Source organism: Zeus faber (genome assembly GCF_960531495.2).
Source record: "Zeus faber genome assembly, chromosome: 2".
NCBI classification, from domain to species: domain Eukaryota; kingdom Metazoa; phylum Chordata; class Actinopteri; order Zeiformes; family Zeidae; genus Zeus; species Zeus faber.
In genome coordinates, this window is record NC_137189.1 from 3,153,013 (window position 1) to 3,173,216 (window position 20,204).

Consider the following 20,204-nt stretch of genomic DNA (forward strand, 5'->3'; position numbering starts at 1 on the left):
CGCTGCCTCTGAATGCGATGCGGAGTTTCACCGCTTCCGATGTTGCTTCTGATCGACTATCGGACGATTTCAAAATGTAATCGCGGCGCAGCAGATGCTTTCGCCCGACTGAGGTGTCCCGCTGTGGGCGTGCTCCCAAGGGGAGGCGGGAGGTGACAGATCTCGGGCTGACATGTGTTGGTGGCGGCATATGGCAGATGAGACTTGACGCTCGGCCAAGACATGCTCTCACTCAGCATATTGTGTCCAGACATCTGTAGCTTTTTTGGTGAGGGGCGGGGTATGGGGGTGGGGGCTTTGAATATGCTCTGCCTCCGGAGAACAAACAGTTTTACATTGCCCCCAGAGGGTTCGACTATTTGCTGAAAAATGTTATTCGTTATTTGTATGGTTGCGGAATAGGCCAAATTGGAATTACACAATTAAATGATCATGCGTGAAGGCTTCTTCTTGGGTCTGTGGTGTTTCTCTCGTGAAGCTTGACGCAAACCAAAATGTTTCGGTCAAACCCCAAAGCCTGATAGGTCACGCGTGAAGAATGAACCTGAAACCTAACCCTAGAACCTAAACCGCTGATGTTCAGTCAGGTCCTGTTTGGTTCAGGCATCATTGTTGGCCATTGATTGAGGTCAGTCCCTGAAGTTGAAATACTATTCTATTGTATATGTATAATTCTATATTTATATAACTTTTTTTCATTTGGCTGCATAGTAACTCTTAGACAGAACAAGTGAATATCATATGTTCGAATTAATGTATTATCAAACACTTCGAGAACATTGTGCCTCCATGTCATTGTGCCATTGTTGCCTCTGTGATGACCACCGGGCGGGTTTTGCCTCTGCAGAATGAAGGACTCGCCGTCGGCTTCATCAGCGTCACCGCAAATGTTGACTTGAAGCTGCTGAACGACTGCTTCGAGCTCAGCGTGTTTGGTGGTTTGTACAAAGAGCAGCAGCAGCAAGCCGACCCCGACGACGCCACTCCTCAGGGCGACGGAATGGACGACACCCAAACCGCTCCAGCCTCTGCCCTGCAGGGAGTGAAAGCAGAGGTCCAGTGGGGATGTTTGAGCCCCGTCTGTCTACCTGCCTGCCTGTCTGTCTGTCTGTCTGTCTGTCTGTCCACCCCACTTGGCAGCATCCACTGACCAGAGATCAGCTCTCATGGCCTCATTCCTACCATTACTGTAGTAGTTGGAAATGGAAAACTGGCCCTTTATCAGCGGATCAGCTGTCATCATTGGTTGACCAGCGTTTGTCCCGCCTTCTTATGTTGATGAACTTGACCAACAACCGATCAGATCTGGGGTGGCCACAGGGGTGGCCAATGATATTTTGGCGATGGCTGTGTTCACCCCAGGCCACCCCCTTACATCGCCGCTGTTAAAAACACCAATGAGTTCCCCCTTAGAAATATTGACAGATACATTTCAGACCAATCGTATCTTTATTTGTATTTTTTTATTATTTATTTTCTTATTGCTTGATGACTCTAAACGTTCATTAGCTATAGATGCCAGATAATTTCTGATCATTGGTGAACACCCACAAAGAAGATTATATAGTTTTTAAACAGTACGTTGCCGTAGAAATCATCTGCTTCAGCTGTACGCGCTCCCGGGAGGTGCATGCAATTCTCATGGCGGATGCAGAATTCGGCATAACACCCGATGGACGGTCGCTCCGAGGCCATCCTGCGAGGGTGGGGTCGAGGGACACTGTATTTTAATGTAGATTTAATGCTTTGGAAAAAAAAGTGTATAAATAATCAATTATTAACGGTGGTTAATGTTTTAAACATGTTTTTAAGTATGCCGATTACCGGTGCTTCATTGACTCCTGTGTTTGACTAATCACCGTGGACTTACGTATGGACTAATCACTGTGCACTAACGTCACTGAATGATCCTCTTGTATCGTTCAGTCCCTGGCCTGGGGCAGGAGCGAAAAATGTCCCTCAAGAACGGCGTTTTATCAATTACGATTGTTCCTGAATCATGCAGTGCGAACACAAAAGAAAGGGACGGTTGCTCCAAAGGTTCTTAGAACTTCCTGCGGTGCGAAAATGCCTTTTGTGAGCGATTACAGTTTTCAGGGTTTTGTGAAAAGTAGAACGAGTTACAGTTTGCAGAGTTTCCTTTAAAATCAGCATCGGCTCGCGCTAGGCTGTCTACACGTAGCAACTGCTATGCAGTCCACAGGGCACATGTAACTGGATGTGAATGACTAAGCTTTGATTTATATAACTTCTGACTATGATGTCACAAAGCGCCCCACTCCTCAAATTAATCAAGTCGCACCAATGTTCTTCAACTTCCAGTAAAATTGCAACAGTTTCTCACTAATTTTTGCTCCAAATGTAGATCTATGTTGATCAAACTCAATGACAAGTGGTCTGAAATGTCCCGGTTCTAAGGAAAACTCAACCATGTCCATGCGTACTGCGGTTGCCGTCTTTCAGACACTTTTAGCCCAAAAATGCCAAGAATATTATTAGGGGCTGGACCCCTAATAATAATAATAATAATAATAATAATAATAACCTTTATTTCTATAGCATCTTTCATACATGACATGTAAGTCAAAGTGCTCTACATTCAAATAAGGCATCAGATAATAAAAGCAAAGAAAAATGCATTTACATAGTAAAAGAATAAATAAATAATTTAAAGAACTAAATAAATAAAAACAGGGTAAGAAACGTTCCTCGGCCAATTATTTTCATATTTGAATGAAGTCTTGGATTTTACCGTCACGGCACCCACCTACAATGCAAAATATAAAATAATGATGAATTGCATGTGTTAAAAGGTGTCCGTCCCACCTCCTGAGGACGTTTCACTCTGTGTCGCTGCAGCAGAGGTCCGTGTGTTCAGACTTTCAACTGCTCATTGAACGTTTATTTTAACTTTACAAACCACTTTAGGATTGAACTTGTGTCGTTTTGTTTTTCAGCTGCAGAAAACACAGTGTGCCGAGATGGACGAGTCTCCAGAGAACCCCAATGCTTTCTGCATCCATCTGTTTGTCGTGGACAAGAATCACGAAATGAGGTAAGGTCACGAAATGAGGTAAGGTCAGCATGGCTGACCTTTTGATATCCTGTGTTTATTGCTCAGGGGTTCGGGGCAGCGTGTGTTTGTTGGGGTTCGATTAAAAAATAATGGGAAAAAAATCCTATTTTATAGTGTGTTTGACTATTACACAACTTTTTTGTAACATCTTTACAGCTTGAGGTCAAATGTTTTTATTGATTGAATAAGGCTTTGGTGGTCTATTTCAATATGAATATATCGCTTTTTGAAAACCCTTCCTATACTGTACTGAGATAATATATTTTGTATTCACTGAAATCTCTTTTGGGCGGGTGGGGGAGGGGGGTACCTTTCAGAGGGTGGCAGACTTCCAAGCTTTTCCCAGCAGCGTGCTGTGTAAGAGCAGGGAGAGCGACTGTTCCTTGGCTCCTGCTGAGTCCCCCCCACTGCCGCCTTGCTCCCCAGCTGTTCCTGAGTACGGGGCTCAGTGGCTCCCTGCTGAGAGTGTGCGTGTAATTAATGAGAACGACGCCCAAAGTGACAGCAAGTCGAAGGGCGAGGTGTTGAGCTCCAACTGAAGGGGGGGCGGAGTGGTAAGTTCCAGATCCTTTTACTTTCTTAACCTGCTCTCTCTCTCTCTCCTCTCCCCTCTTTTCCAGATCGGTGGATTTTCTGCCGTACATATTCAAACTTTTCCCCGTGAGTATTACGTCACCCAGTGTATTGCACTTTAAATTATGTAAATTTAGCAGTCTCACACAGAGTGCACTATTTACAATAGATAGATTTATGCACAGATTTATAAATTCAGACTTCACATGCAAACTAATGGAAAGAGGAAGATGGATAAAGATGCATCCTACTGTCTCATCAATAGTCCAAGGGATTCCAGCATTCTATCCCCAGAATGATTGAATAATTGTGTTTGCGTATGCCGGGGTACCCGGGGTATCACACACACACAGATTTGGACGCATGACAATGAAAACCAATGCACCGGCCTGCGTTGCGCATTGTCCTGTCACCTGCCACGGTATGTGCTGAAGCCCACGTCCCTGTTCTCCTCTCAGGACCGGGACTACTGTGTCATCCTGATACCCAAGCTTTCCCTCGAGTTCCCACTGCTGCAGAGATTCATCCGGGTGGCCCCCCACCCCTCCTGCACCCTGGACCAGGAGCTGTACATCCTGCACCGCTCGGGGCTGCTCAAGTGGGTCCTCCAAGCATTTCTCCCGCAACTGCATCTCATTTGATTTTTATATGAAAAGCTTAGTGAATTTTTTTATTTCTAAAATCAATAGTTTGAGCCATATCCCTAATTCCCCACTGAATACACAATGACATTACAGAAGGACTCCCCATCGCATAAACATGAAAAGACTAAGGCAGTGGTTCCCAACCTGGGGTGCCCGACCCCTACAGGTGGTCGCTTGTGATCGCAGGGGGATCACAAGACACTCCCTGGCTATATGTTCTAATGTAGATAACCTTGCTCTCTAGCGAGAAAATAGAATCAACTCAGGCAGAAATGACCACTTGTACGAAAAATAGGAAAACATTTTATTTATATATATATATATATATATATATATATATATATATATATATATATATATATATATATATATATATATATACACCAAATGTAGGGGGATGTCTTGGGTTGAATCGGGTTTGATTTAGGGGATAGGGTGGATTGGGTGCCCCCGCATTAAGTGAATAACATTATGTTAATTTATAGCGTTTATTAACACCATAAAGAAGAAACTAGTTTACAGACATGTCAACTCTTCATGGTGTGATTCCTTCCAGGAGTGTGGAGGTGAGGAGTGCGCTGACTGCAGACAGACCTGCCATCACGGTCCTGGTGCGGGCACTGAATCTGCAGCAGTCTCTGCTGGATGACCTGGTCGCCTTCCTCCAGGCCCGAAGGGACCAGGTCGGTCCCGGCTCCACTTCTGCTGGTCTTTTAAAACGGGCTGTACCTTCTCATTATGCTGCAGATGCGTCATATTTTTTTAATCTATTTATATTGTTTCTCATGTTCTCTTTTTTTAAACATACATATTTATTTATTTTTCTAATTTCTCACATAGCTTTTTTTTAATAGTTTTTTTATCCCCTATTTTTCCCACATATATTTGTTTGTTTAATGCATTTGTTTATTTAATTTCTTACATAACGTTTTATTTCGATATTTTTTATTCCCTATTTTTTAATGTGTTTTATTTCTCACATACCCAGTCATTCATTTATTTGTTTTTGTTTAACAAATTAATTTAATCTTTTATTTACTTACATTCCTTTTCGTTCATCTTTTTGTTTGTTTGTTTGTTTGTTTGTTTGTTTGTTTTAGTTTGCTTATTTGTTTCTGGTTAATGCTTCACTTAATGTATTGATTCATTTAATTACTGAGGAAGTGTGGACCTCCAATGCTAGCTAATTGGCGGTAAAAGAAAAAGAAATCTAAATTTAAAAAATGATGCCCAATTAAGCCAAAACGTTCACCTCTCAAATGACAAATTATTGTATTATTCAATTTATGCAAAAAAATTTATACAATTGACACATTTCAGTAAGTCAGTTGGTTGACGAAAAAAAAATCAACATTGTAAGTCTAAACATAGCCCAGTAACTTAACATAGAAAATAAATGTTTTGTTTTGAGATACCAACATATGATTTTGCTATTAACAGTATTTGGGGGGGTCGCAGGGGTATTAATGTGTGAGTGTAGCTGGTGATTGTTTTGGAATGGAAAGCAACACGGTGTGTCTGCCAAGGAACAGATTGGTGCGAATTCAGTTCAATGGATCTCCCATTCCGTCCGACACCCCAGCTGTCCCGACTGCCGCTCCAACTCTCATAATTACATCTGAAATGGAAGCCGTGCAACTGGATCCGCGCTGGTCACCGCCTGGGTGGTTTCACTTCATCCTCAATTCAATAGTCAATAGCAATAAATTTGGACATATTTCTGTTTCTGTTTTGTTGTTTGCAGCATGGAACGCCCATCCAAGCTTTTGTGGCCCAAGTGGAGGGCCAGGTCGTGGGCATTCTAATCACGAGGAATGAGGAGGTATTTGGAGAAAAATAACCGTTGAATTACTCTTATTTTGTGATTATTATTTAGGTCCTCGTGTCTGAGGTGGTACGATTGGCCACGGGTGAAAAGTAACCAAGTACCTTCTCTCAAGTACAGCAAGAAAAGTGCAAATATTAGTACTAGTATTTGTATTAGTACTTTTCACGGGTCATTTCATTATAGGGGAATAAGACTTTTGTCCCGTTTACACCTGGCATTAAAATGTGTGTTGGGTGATCCGATCACAAGTGGACACCTCTCAGTACAGATTTGAACGCACCCAAGATGCATTGAGATCTGATCACTCAGACCACATTCGGAGGTGGTCTGGGCCGCATTGAAGGACCGCCTACTCAACTGACGTCCTCCGCGCAAGTTTAAGTACGTACTCATTAGTTTTTGTTTTTTTGTTTTTGTTTCATTCAATAAAGAAACGGAGGAAAAAAAAATACATCTAAAATAAAAACACACTTTGTTTTTAATTGTTTTGTTCTGAGACACAGGAACCAGAGATCGCTTCCTCTCCACTGTCCTGATCCAAGGTGGAACGGGACAGTCCCTTAACTCAGTTGTGCTTAAAAACTTTGTTTAATACAAGTAGGAAACAAACTAAAATAAATACATCTAAAATAAAAACTCAAGAAAACTGGCGTGAAGTGTTAGGCGCACCACTGTCTAGAGTTATGTTCCAGTTTTTAATTTTCCATACAAGTAAAACAAAATAAATCCTGAACCCTGCGCTGTGTACGGCATCACCAGGCACCAATTTCACTCTGTATCGTTTTGATTTTTTCCGCGCGCCAAGGTCTTCCCATTTGGTCTTTGCAAACAGACATGATGTATGATGCATATGGGGCAAGGAAGTGAGATCCGATCACAAGTGATTACTCGAGACGCATGTTAATGCCAGGTGTTGTCAGACGTACTTAGAGCTGTCCACTTGTGATTGGCTCACCCAAGACGCGTGTTAATGCTAGGCGTGAACAGACGTACTTAGAGCTGTCCACTTGTGATCGGCTCACCCAAGATGCGTGTTAATGCCAGGTGTGAACAGACGCACTTAGAGCTGTCCACTTGTGATCAGATCACCCAAGTTGGTGTTAATGCCGGGTGTAAACAGGGCCTTCTACTTCTAGTTCCTCTAGTTTACGTACTTTTTCCACATTTATCTGTAACCTGCAAATACTGTATTGTTTGGACATAATATATACCGTACAATTTCATTGAAAATAATGTATTTTTTTCAGTTTGAGCCTGCCAACAAGAGAAAACAAATAAGGTTAATGTATGGAACTGAAATTACATTACTTTTAGCAGACGCTTTTATCCAAAGCGACTTACAATTGTTCAAACACCGACGGACGCAGCTATCAGGAGCAATTAGGGGTTAAGTATCTTGCTCAAGGACACTACAGCATGCTAGCAGGAGGAGCCTGGGATCGAACCAGCAACCTTTAGATCACTAGACCACCAGCTCTACATTCAAATGAAAGTATCAAACTTGATACTTTCACTTGAATGGAATCTGAAATGGAAGGCTTCTGTTTTTATTATGAAAGTCATACTTCCACCAAGTGTAGGGCAGAATACCATTTTTCTACTGCTGATGTCAAAAGAGTAGTATTAAGTTTCTCCTCACCTCAAATATGACGCTGCCCCCCATTCCCTTTCAGATGATTTAACAAACCTTTTCACCTCATCTAAACCTGATGAGGGGCCAACACTTAAACACAAGTGTTGGTCACGCTAGCGTCCTTGGCTCTTATTGTTCCCTCTGCAGGACATCGAGTACATCCGTGCGCACTACAACATCGAGAACTTCATCTACTTCAGCCACCATCGCTACGAGGAGCACGCCCAGATGTGCCACTTTGCCATGAACCCCATCTTCCAGCACTACGCCAAGCACTTTCTGAAGGAAGCGCTGCGACAGGCCCACAAGTCCTGCATCTACCACCGCATCTACCCCCCCAATCACGCGCAGAAGGTGGGTGTGGGGTACCAGGGGAGGCCTGGGGGGCTTGTGTGCCCTGCCTGGATCTTCACTATGCCCAGTCTAGTGGCTCCATGTGCACTCGGGCGCAGATATTAATTAGCACTATGCTCCTTCATGCCTTCACTGCAAAGAGAGTCCACTGTTGCAAGCCATCTAATCAGACTTGATTTAAAAGGGAAAAAAAGATTGTTCTGGCTCTCTTAAATTAATTCCATCAGTCTCCTTATTGCCCTTGAGAAAGTAGAATCTGGACGTTTATTTGTTTATGCACACATTGTAAGAGTTATGACAACTTATTAACAATTAATGTGCATTTGCGTAAATATTGATCGTTAATCCGCATCCCACTTGAGTGCTGTTCCTTAGTTTCACGCCGCTACCATTAAAAACCCCTGAAGTCAGCCTCTGTCTTGGGTACTTTTTGGGAGAGTGTTCAGCTCGCTGCACGCATACACATAATGAGGGCAGAAGACACATGATTAAATGTTTCTAATCTGTTTTAAATAAGAACAAATCCCTAACAACACCATTAACCTTATGCTTATGCTACCTTAACCAAATGCTAGAGTGAAATACAGCAGATCACTCCTCCTGTAAACATACCCAACATTCTGAAATTATATTCCTAAAACTCTTTTGAGATACATTTTGAAACAAATTCTCTGAATTGTCTATCAAACATTGGTTATTTATTTTTGCAGAGAGGATTTAAAGTTGATGGAATTGATGGTTTTGTTTTGCAAGCCAAACCGACCTCACCTCTCCTTAGCACCCTGACCATCTACAAGTAATTGCTTGATAAGTAAAGAACCTACGGACCAGAGCTGAACTGCCCTTGCTTATTCTGGGGGGTGAATTAAAGGCTGGTTAAGATGGGCTCTCGGTGCCGAGTGCCCCCGTGGTCCCCGGGCTTGGGGGCAGCAGGTGCAGCCCGGGCTGCCAGCTCCACCTCTCCAGAACAGAAGAAGACGTTTCCTTACCGCATGGAAAGCCTTCCACTTCCTCCGCTAATTACGCCTCACAAACAGGCAGCAGATTGGTAGAGGATGAGGTGCAAATAGAATAATGAGAAAAGCAAGTCATAGGAGAGAATTAGTGGTATTCACCGAGTGGATGGGGGTGTAGGTTTTTGCCAACAGTGATTGTGGTGGCAGCGGTTTCCAGCCTTTGGCAGGAGATGTCGATGGTGTAAATCCTGCTTCACCCAACCTCTTCGCCAGAGTTAATTATCATGTAGGGACCTGCCAGTTGCCTCTGTGGCCCTTACGTGGATGCTGCAAAGTCTATTTTAACTTAACATTGCGCCCTTTGTCTCTTGGCACGCAGAATTCCTGCATCCACTGGTTGGGTTCCGTCCTGAACTGCCTGGTCCCGGTGCGCCCACGGCAGCAGATCATCTACCCTCTGGAGGAGCTTGGCATCAACGCCCCCTCCAGGCAGATTACCAAGGACCAGGTGGGCACAGCGACAGCTGCTTGAGAGGGCACAACACGCCAGAGAATGCAGATGAGTCCAGCCTAGCTTTCAGCTGAAGGGAGGAAGGGAAGGGAGGGAGGGAGAGGAAAGAGAGGGCAAGGGGTGGAAATCTGGCCTCGGTCAAGAGTTTCACCACTAGATGGCGCTGCTTCGAAAGGTACAGGTCTCATTCCATAGTCTGTCAGTATGTTCTTAGAGATAACGTGTCACAGAATGACAATTCACTTTGTAATGTAATAATTATAATATAAAAGGTATAATAATATATGAGAATAATACAATTATTATTATTATTATTATTATTAATAATTTATATAATAACATTACATTAAGCAGATGCTTTTATCCAAAGCGACTTACAATTATTCAAACACCGACGGACGCAGCCATCAGGAGTTAAGTGTCTTGCTCAAGGACACTATAGCATGCTAGCAGGAGGAGCCTGGGATCGAACCAGCAACCTTTAGATCACTAGACCACCAGCTCTACCGCCTGAGCCACTACCCCCCCAATGATTGACAATATATGATTATAAAGTAGTCCCCCTATTCAAATGTAAAAATATTTGCTATTCTTTTAAGGGTTCATTATTTTAGATGACATTTTATGTCCATAAGTGAGATGATGTCACTATCCTACCTGTAGCAGGGTTGTTACTGTTAATGAAACAAAAACATTTTTTTTAGAAATGTTCACTGAAAACAACAAAAAAAATAGATAAACATATCTGTAAAGTGCACATTCTTCCCACCATAACAGCCACATAACAAAAAAACACTGTATTCCTAAGCCCACTAAAAATAAGTAAAAATGAAAAAGTGTGTAAATGCACATTTATTTTTATAGCACATTTCATACACAAGGGATTTAAATTGCTTTACGTAAGACATAAAAGCAATGAAGAATAAAAGTATAGAAATACTGATAGTAGTATCTGATTGAAATAAATCTGCATAAAATAAAACCACACCCAAAAACAAACCAAAGCCACACAGAAAGCAATCAAAGTCAAAACAAATTAAAGAAAAAAATCGAATTTGTAACACCGCTGACATGTAGTGTTCTTAGGTTAAACCCCCGCCTGTCTGTTAGGCTGTTTTCAAAAAAGCATCCCAATCTGCAGCCTCCAAAACACCAGAGGTTCAAAGGTCACCGGAAAGAAATGGCTTCTAGACAATAAGCCAACAAAGCCGTGAAAGGTTCTCACTTGTTACTGTGACATGTGCAACAGGGATCAGCTTTTAAGGACACATAAAAATAAAATCATAGAGTGACCAACTGTCCATAACCACAAAATGTTTGTTTTAAATGAATGATGACGTATGTTCTTCACCCTTGATTAGGGCTGTGCCATGTTTAGAAAGGTGCCATACTGATGCCTATTTATAATATACATTTACATGGAAAAAAATGAATTACTTTTGGCTCACTTCTACTTGGGTATTTGGCAAAAAATGTCACTTTTACTTTTTTTGGTATTGAACAATATTGAAGACATTTCCATATCCAGTTTGACCCCCGGTAAGGATTTTAAAATTAGCTGTAATGTAAGAGCCACGCCTCCTCCCCAGCAATGGACCTCACTGATCGTCTACGGTTTTCCTCCTCATCACACCAACGTCCCTACGCCCCTTCACTCCCCTTTATATCCTTGGTGTTTGTGTCACTTTTCCAGGCAGCGTTGAGAAAGCCGGAGGACTCTTCATTCTCCAAACTATCTCCGAGCCTCCCCGCCAGCCATGCGAATGTGCTTCGCCGGCTTTTGTTCCGTTTATTTGTTCTATTTGGAAACCTGTCCTTGGTACGGATGATGCTTGCCTTGCACTTGCATCCTGCCTCACTGGATTCATACTGTGTAAACCCCCGAATAAAAAGGATAATCTGAATGTTACCAGCGCTTTTATCCCAGGATGTATTTATTTTTACTTTGCACAAAGAATTCACAAGCCAACTTGAATCTTTATTATTGCATATAAATCATGATTTGTGAAATGGTCAACCGGGGAATTTCTGAATGGTCAGATCACTGTGGGTATCGATGGGATGGGATGAGAAGGTGATTTTTTTAAAGGTGAAGGTGCAGAACAAGGTGATTCATTGTTAAGTTGCTGACCCTCGCAGTCTATTTAACATCATGATATAGACACATCACATCCCTCACAGCAACAGCACCCTCAGGACCTAAAGAGCCAAAATCGCCCCGCCCCGCCCCTTCCCTTCCCATTGACCAACACGGCAACCATCATTTCCAGAACGTTGTGCAGATAAGAGCGCTCGTCTGAGCTTTGTCTGAGCCTCAGCGTGTAAGCCTGGGGTCCAGCGCCGACGGATTAATCACATTTAAAGCACCTGTTCCCTCTCTGTCAATACGGGATCATATTACCCGTTGGCATGGTCACCGCTCGGGGGCCTTTATGTTTAAGAAAGGTTGGGCTTCTCCGCCGCGATAAGGGTCGCTGCACCTGCTCCGTGCTGCATGCGGCTCTGAAAAAAGCTCTGTCGGATTGTTTACCCCCATTCGCTTGAGATGTCTCACGGAAAGGGAAGAGTTTTTATCCATCATGTGAATTTTAAGTATTGCGAGAGCTTACAGTCATTTTCTGTTCTTACTCTAACCTAGACCGTGTTCTTGTGTATTCCAAGAGAGTAGCGGTGATATTTACACACATTTACAAAATAATATTAGAGTAGAATTAATTTTTGTGTGTGTTTTTTGCCTCGGTGATCACATTGCACATGGTTCCCTATTCAGATGTATGCACACAACTAAACTAACATTATTTAACTGAATGCAGGTTCATTTTTGTGTCATATCCGTTTAACACATTAAAGATGTTTGGCGTGTTACTCGATGTTAGCTTTTGGATGCAACGCAGGCTTAAGTACGAGCAGTTGAAGTACGATTATGGCAGACTGTCAGTCGTGTCACAGGTTCGATTCCCACCACATGCATAATACAATCTTCTGGAATGCAGTAGCTCGGGGATCCAAACTAACAAACAAACAAAAGACAGAGAGGAATTCTCAATTTCAATTCAGTTCAAATCAAACCCATTGAGACAAGAGAGTGTCTTATCTCCCATAAAAAATGCTCATCTCCAAACGTCCATCTAACGCAATTACATTTTGGAAATTAATCATAGTGTTATTAGCACTTGACAATGTCTAATAGGAGGGCTGGCATTCAATACGTTTCACTAAGCGTACATGTTGAAAGTGTCTTACATTTGGAATGAATGTGAGCAGTGACTCTGTTGGGCGGTCAGGATAAGTGGCTCCATCAGTGCCCGTCCCCGCCTTAGACAATTCCAAAAATTTCACATGCACCATCATCTGCTGCTTTTCGCAGTTTAATAGTCAAAGATGCGTTTGGCGGATTATTTCATGGGTTTTATTTTGGGGCCGCAGACATTGCGATTGAGACTTGTGGTGGATGGGGTGGCTTGAGCAGCCACACCGGATGCTCGTTGGTTGGGCCAACGAGGATCAGGTTTAAAAAACCCTGTCCACCCACTCAGTCAAGAGAGGAGCCCTGTGTCATGACATGTTCCATCTGCTCCTGGCTAATTCCAACTAGCCTCATCCCTACAATAAACTGGTGTTATCAACCCCCCCGTTGTCTGTGTCTCTGTGCTGGAGGTCCCTGAGCACGCCACTTGGGTGGCGAAACTGCCACAAGACTGTACGGAAGAGCTCGGGCTGTGATCCACAGAAATATGTATTTTGGAGGGAGTTGCAACAGGGTGAACAGTGGAATTTTTCTGCCAAAGGGGAACCATTTGCCTGTTTGGAGCCATATTGATAAATACGGTACATATGCAATAGCGGGCTAAAGAAGATTGAACTATTGCAGACAAAAAAGGTCAGGTTTCACCATTTTATTTGAAAATGTGTTAAATAAGGTACGACGGTCATGTAGGAAACCCCCAGCGGGCCATGTGATGGTGACTAGGAGGCCCACGGGCCAGAGCTTACCCACCCCTGGTTTATACCTTTTCTCTTCCGCCCAGGAACCGTTCGCTCTCAACCTCATCAGCAGGAAGTTGACTCTGGAGCCAAAGGTCACCATCAACACCAGGATCGTGGTGGTGGGAGCGTCAGAGATAGGCCTGGCCTTCCTGGAAGTGCTAGCTTTTTGGTGAGTCAAGCTCCAGGAGTGGCTAAAAACATCCAAAACAGGACCAGAAAACTAAGCCGGTGGTGCAACGAGAACTTAACAATGCCACAAGTTCAAGACCTCTTCCACGCGCCCTCTGAGTACACCCCTGCGCTGGAGACACAGAGACAGGATCACTGCATCACGTGTCTCCTGCAGAGGAATTTGTGATATTAGTGTATTGATCAAATGACGACATGGAGGATTTTCAATACTGTGGGTGTACTGTGCAAGCTTACTGGAACTGTCCTTAAAGGGCACCAAAGACGTTATTGTTAAATAGAACATTAGAAAGCTGTAAAACAGGGAGATTCTTATTCTTCGGTAAGGGCTACATTGCAAGGTTTTATTTATTTTTTATACAACATATTTAATATTCTCTATTTCCCAGATTCAAGTCTCTCTAAATCTCACTTGACTGTGGTTTGGAGGTGGTGGTAGATGATCGCATTCCTCCTTGCCTCTTTTTTTTTTTTTCCTCCAGATTAACCGCTTCACAAAATAATAAAGAGAAACCGCAGGGTTGTGGATTCAGAATGATAAGATAACTGCCTGGCAACCAGCTCCATTGTTTAGTGGAAGTGGGAGCGCAGAGCATGGCTAACTGGCTGGGCTGGCACGGCTGGGCTCAGGGCGGCCTGACAGCGGGCACACAGCTGCCCGGTATCTGGCATTCAGCGGGGCCAGTGCTGGCCCCTTTAATTAGCCACTCCACTCTTTCCCCCGTCAGGGATCTGCTGCCCTGATCTATGTTTGCTGTCACTAATGAGTTGACTAATGAGGCTGTTAGTGTCCGCTAAACTAATGGCAAGGTGCTGATGCATTGAGAGGGTGAGTGATGGGTCAGCTCCGGCCTGCTGGGCCCCCCTTATCAGACCTTCCCCACCCGCTGCCTCGACCCCCCACCGTCTTCACTGTCCACCCCCCTCACACACACACACACACACACACACACACACACTTTTCCTCCCCGGGACAGGACCGGCCAAAAGAGATAAAGAGACCGGCGGCAGCTCAGTCTCTGCTCGCCGGGGCCGGGCTGCAGGGTCAGTGTGACCGTCTGTCACCGTCTGATAACAGCTAAATCCAGAGTCTGATACTTTAGTCACGTCCAGACGCCGATAATGGCCTTTAATGCTTCAATACTGTGGCATAAATCCACCTTCTGGCACAGATTAGCAAAGGAAAGTTTGGCTGAAATGATGTCTGATCTCTGCGATTGTAATTATGGTTGGTTTCAAAGCTCTCGGCGCATGAACGCGGGCCCGCTTCCCCAGAGAACACGCAGATGAAAATGAAAGCAGCGGCCTCTCACGTTTTAGATTCATTCTTTCGCAGACGGTAAAATCTATTGATGTCAGTGGGAAGCTTTTATCGCCTTCGCTTCTCCAAATGTTGTATTCAGTTACAGTTTTCAAGCCTGAGCAGGACATTTCCTAATCAGCTTCATCAAACAGAAGCTCTAAGCGATAGTGGCCAGCCAGCGCAGGAGACAGAAAGGGGGAGAATCTATCACCAAACGTGTCAGTTTTACGGTCGCGGTGCTGCAGGATGACAGCAGCAGGTGATCAGAGGCTTGAAATGATAAGACCGTGCTGTGCAAGTTAAAGCCTCTGCCATTCACCCGACCTGGAGACCGTAGCCGCTGTTATTACTAATGGGTGGCCTGTAAAGTCCTATAGGCCCCGACAAAAGAGGTCATTTACATCACAAGAGGCCTTTTACACTGCCGATTAAACAGATGTACTAGAGGTACATCACAGCGGCAAGCTCCGGCTTTTGTGAGTAAAGGAACAGAATAGAAGGGCATTGGACCGAGGACTGCCATCCCACAGTTAGAGCAGCCCTAAGAAAATCTCGTTTCTGGCTTGGATTTTCGTGCAGAATCTGTTTGTCCAGTTAATAAAACCATGCATCTTGTGTTTTCCGGTCCAAACGCGCACGCACTCTAAATATACTCTGCGATTTGGATTGGGTTCCATCTTGTGAAATATTTTCATCATTATGGAACCACATCACAGAGCTGCTGAGAACGAGTGTTTGAATAGCAGTGAAAACAAACAGCGCCACAGCACTTTAGAGTAGAAGGAGTAAACGTGGACATCTATGCACCCAGGGAGGCGAAAAATCAATTTAAATCATATCAAATTCAGTCCTTTGATGCTTGTCTTTACATTTCATTCATGAAGCACTTTCTAATCACCGCGACTGGGGAATGAGGTCGTCAGCAGCCGATAGTGAGTAGGGTCCATATTGAAAGCCAAAGCAGACAGTAGGGAAGGACAGGGTAAACAAATAAGAGCTGGAAAGAGCCGGGTTAAGATGTGTTTCTCTTTTTTTGTGACCTATGTTTTATTTTTAGATATGGGACAGGAAAATAAGTTCAGTTTTTGTTGGTAGGTTTTTATGAGGGACCAAGCCTTCAGATATAGGAGTCACAGGTAAATTAACGCAAAATTAGGATTTATTGACCAAATAAACATAATCAATTTAGGAGGGTTGCAAAACAAGTGCAGGGGGAAACTTAAAAAAATGAACTAAAGTATGATACAACTAAAGATGAGGTCAAAATAACTTAAACAGCAGTTAACAAAGACAACTGGATGCACCAAACAGATCTGAGCAAATTAAACAGGAGGGAACTTATATAGGGACATGGTCAAAACAAAATGACACAAGAGGGGCGAGAGAAATATCAGAAACAAAAATAACTAACTCTAAATATTATTTAAAAAAAGGGATAAATAATACATGTGCACATGTTTCAATGACTGCAAAATGAATACAAAAACACTCATCTAATGAAAGAGATTATTATGAGAGGAAATACAAAATAAACCATCCCCGCCATGAGGTTGAATTGGATGGACTACTCCACAGCGCTTTAAGCCCTGCAGCTGTGAAGTTCTTGTCTTTCCCAGCAGGGGCAACAAACTTAAATTGTCATGATTATGTGTGTTAACTTTGTATGTGCATTATGAATGTCGGGTGTAAAAACATAATTTTTAAACATAAGGAAAATATAAGGCCGGAAAAAAACTGAGGGCGTGGGAGTGTCCATCACAGTTTTAAACATTGTTCGACTAATCACTGTGCACTTTCTTCACTGATGTCCCTCAAGAACGGTGTTTGAACAAATACGATCGTTCCTGGATCATGCAGTGCGGACGCAAAAGAAAGGGACGGTTCCTCCAAATGTTCTAAGAACTTCCTGTGGTGCCTTCTGTGAACGATTATACTTTTCAGGGTTTTGTGAGACGCAGCACAAGTTCTTTTTCTGAGTTTTCATTAAACACATCATCGACTTGGGTTGTCTGTCTCGGCCAGTGTTACTCTTTAAACTTTAAACACTTTAAACACTTGCCATAACTAGTCATAAAAGAGCCAAATGCGGCTTGCAAGCATCAGTGGCCTACGCGTAGCAACTGCTATGCAGTCCACAGGGCACAAGTCGCTGGATGCAAATGACTTCCGAGATAAGGAGCTTAGATTTAGATAACGTCGGCTGATGATGTCACAAAACGCCTTTCTCCTCAAACGAATCAAGTCGTGCCAACATTCTTCCACTTTTCGTAAAATTGCAACAGTTTCTCACTAATTTCTGCTCCAAATGTAGATCGATATCGATCAAACTTGAACGACAAGACGCCTGGAATGTCCCGGTTCTAACGAGACTTCAACCCTTTCTGTGCATACTGCGGTTGCTGGATTTCAGATACTTTTAGCCCGAAAAACACCAAAAAGATAAATAACAATCCAAGCAAAAACAATAGCATAACTAATAATAATAAAAATAATAATAATAATAATAGCCAACTCTCAAATAACAAATGAGAATCTGGAAAATCCTTAAATCCTTATGTCTACTATATATCTTAAAATAAAGGTTATTTGTTGTTTATTGTTGTTTATTTATTTGGTGTGTTTTATTAATTCCCATTTCATTTTATATTCATCTTGGTCACGTTGATAGGAACACACATTTTTCTGAGCCACATACGATGAGAACATCCAGGGTTTCTCAGACTATGCCGTTCAAATCGATTTGTCTTCCTGTTCCAGTTCCCGTTCCTATTTGTCCAGTTCATCACACCGCATCATCTTTCTTCTCCTTTTGTCCATCTGGCTTTTCCAGCCCTCACCTCAGGTTCAACAACGTGACCCTGGTCTCAACTCACGGTTTCCCGGGTGACCACGACAACACCACCGGATTCCTTTCCACAAGGTCAGATTCCGGAAAATAATCTCTCACCTGTTTGGGAAGAGACAGGATGTTACGTCATGATATTGGAGTGTGCGGGTGTGAGATACTTATTCATAAGAATAACTCATAATTACTGGATTGTATGAGTAAGACTGAATAATGTTGGTCGCAGTTAATTATGTGAATATAAATATAAATGGGGCCAAAGTATACTCCCTTTGGTGCTTCCAGACTTAAGAGTGTTTGTTTAGCACAAAACCGCATAGCCATGATAAAATAATTACGAATATGGATCATTTTCTCTTCTCTGCACTTCTCTTGACAGCCATGCTTACAGCAACAGAGACTTTGCGCTGCTCTCACTGCGTTCCTCCATCAACGTCGTCACGGCGAGGATGGAGGCCATCGACAGGGAGGAAAAGCACATCCTGGTCTCTGGGAGCAGGAAGGTTCCGTACGACCACCTTGTCCTCTGCTCGGGCCTGCAATACCAGGTCAGAGCCCTGAAAAACACGTCCTCAACTAGAAGCGCTGTTACATTACTGAGGTTTTACGCAACTACAAGTAAAAGTAAGTGTCAAATCCAATGGAGAGAGTCATGTAGGAAATATAATTCAACTTCTGCTCAACAAAGCATGACAAATTCTACTACTTCTACTACGACTACTAATAAAATGTGTGATTTTTTTATAGATTTGTTTTTTATAAATAAACCAAAATACAGCTATAGAAAACAAATACAATAAAGAATAATATAAAAAATCTCTTTAAAACTATGTAGAACACACATACTTGTATAAACTTTGCCTGATGCAAAAAAATGGCCGGAGGATGATTGTAAAATGATTGCGTTTCGACTAAAATTGTACTCAGCAGCAATTTAAGTGGAATACATACAAGAAATGAATACTTAGGTAAGTAAATTACAGGTGGTAGATGCTCATAAAAGTGCACAAAAAAAAGACACAAAAAAACAAGTCTCGTGAGTAGTAGAATTAGAATCACACCGTTGTAGAATTACGGTGTCAGACTGATCCTACACTACTGATATACCATCCAGTCCAAGTGCAGTCCAAAGGGCTGCGCAATACTGGCCTCAAGTATTGATCAGAATCAATAGACTCACGTAGACTCATGTTTTTTTCCTTGACAATCGAAAAGTGGGAATTTTCCTCTTAGTGCGGCAGTCAAAAATCCCAGAAAACTTGTGGCCGCTAATAGCATCATAAATTGCGCATCAATTGCGCCTGCAAAAGATATTGTGCAAATGATATGAAAGGCATAAAGTTTTGCTGGAGAGTGCAATTTGCCATTGTTTTGCGTCTGATCGCGGATCCGCTGAGATGCGTAGATTCCAACACGCTATACTTTTAGATTTAAATGTACTTATTAATTTAGGTCTATGTGCAGTGGCTATAAAACATTTTAATAGTATGAGTAAATCTATAATAAACTACTACTCTATCACAAAGTAATTTTTTTCTGTGCAGCCAGTTCAAGGCATCGCTACCTTCGGATGCCGTGGCAGTAATAATAATCATAATAATTATGTTAAAATATAACTTAATTTTGCGCAAATGTGTGCATAATACCTCATTTCAATACTCGCAAATAGCGCAATCCTTTTGTAAATTCGCCCCTGTGTGTTCCAGCCTGTGTTTTCTGACCTGTGCTGCTGTGTTGCAGGTTCCTTGTCCTACTAGTGATAATGTGCGCCAACCTGTCAACGGCAGTGAGCTCCAGACTTGGCACCGTCCCCCCAGGTACACCGGCCACGTTCCCTCCAACCTGTTCACCCTCAACGACCAGCAGGACTGTGTGGAGCTCCAGCTTTGGCTGCGCAGGGAATTCATAGAGAGGGATGGTACGTGCCTGACACCCCCTTGACCCAACCCATCCCAGCCCAGCCCGCCGCACAGCATACGCATCGCCGTACCCCAAAATTAATCTGCAGCTCCATGTCATTATTCAGCTAATCAGCACTCAAGTGCATCGGTATAATTGCTGCCTAATTAGTTGCAGAGAAATCTTTCATCTGTGAGAATGAGTCCTGCCTCCTCCATCCATTTCCCAGGATCATATCAATCTCTGAGTGCCCAGCTTTTCACTGGAAGATGGAAAAAAACACTGTGTCATTTAGAAGAATGAATATATTTCTCTAGAGGAATTGTAATCTATAGTAACACCATTATTTGTACTAATTACGAGGTCCTCGTCATAAAGGAAACCATTAGCAGATGCAAATAATTTC

At 42.8% G+C, this 20,204-nt stretch overlaps 1 protein-coding gene across 1 annotated transcript in view; it reads left to right on the forward strand.

Moving 5' to 3' along the window:
- Nucleotides 1-20,204, forward strand: part of cfap61 (cilia and flagella associated protein 61) — a gene marked incomplete at both ends in the record, with an annotated part of 31,511 nt that overhangs the window by 3,456 nt on the left and 7,851 nt on the right. Inside the window, 12 exons of the mRNA XM_079996594.1 lie at nt 848-1,054; nt 2,958-3,055; nt 3,697-3,736; nt 4,108-4,247; nt 4,850-4,976; nt 6,038-6,115; nt 7,902-8,108; nt 9,444-9,572; nt 13,604-13,731; nt 17,885-17,974; nt 18,279-18,447; nt 19,640-19,817. Of these exons, the coding sequence (XP_079852720.1) occupies nt 848-1,054; nt 2,958-3,055; nt 3,697-3,736; nt 4,108-4,247; nt 4,850-4,976; nt 6,038-6,115; nt 7,902-8,108; nt 9,444-9,572; nt 13,604-13,731; nt 17,885-17,974; nt 18,279-18,447; nt 19,640-19,817 (1,591 nt within the window). The remainder of the gene's footprint in view (nt 1-847; nt 1,055-2,957; nt 3,056-3,696; nt 3,737-4,107; nt 4,248-4,849; nt 4,977-6,037; nt 6,116-7,901; nt 8,109-9,443; nt 9,573-13,603; nt 13,732-17,884; nt 17,975-18,278; nt 18,448-19,639; nt 19,818-20,204) is intronic.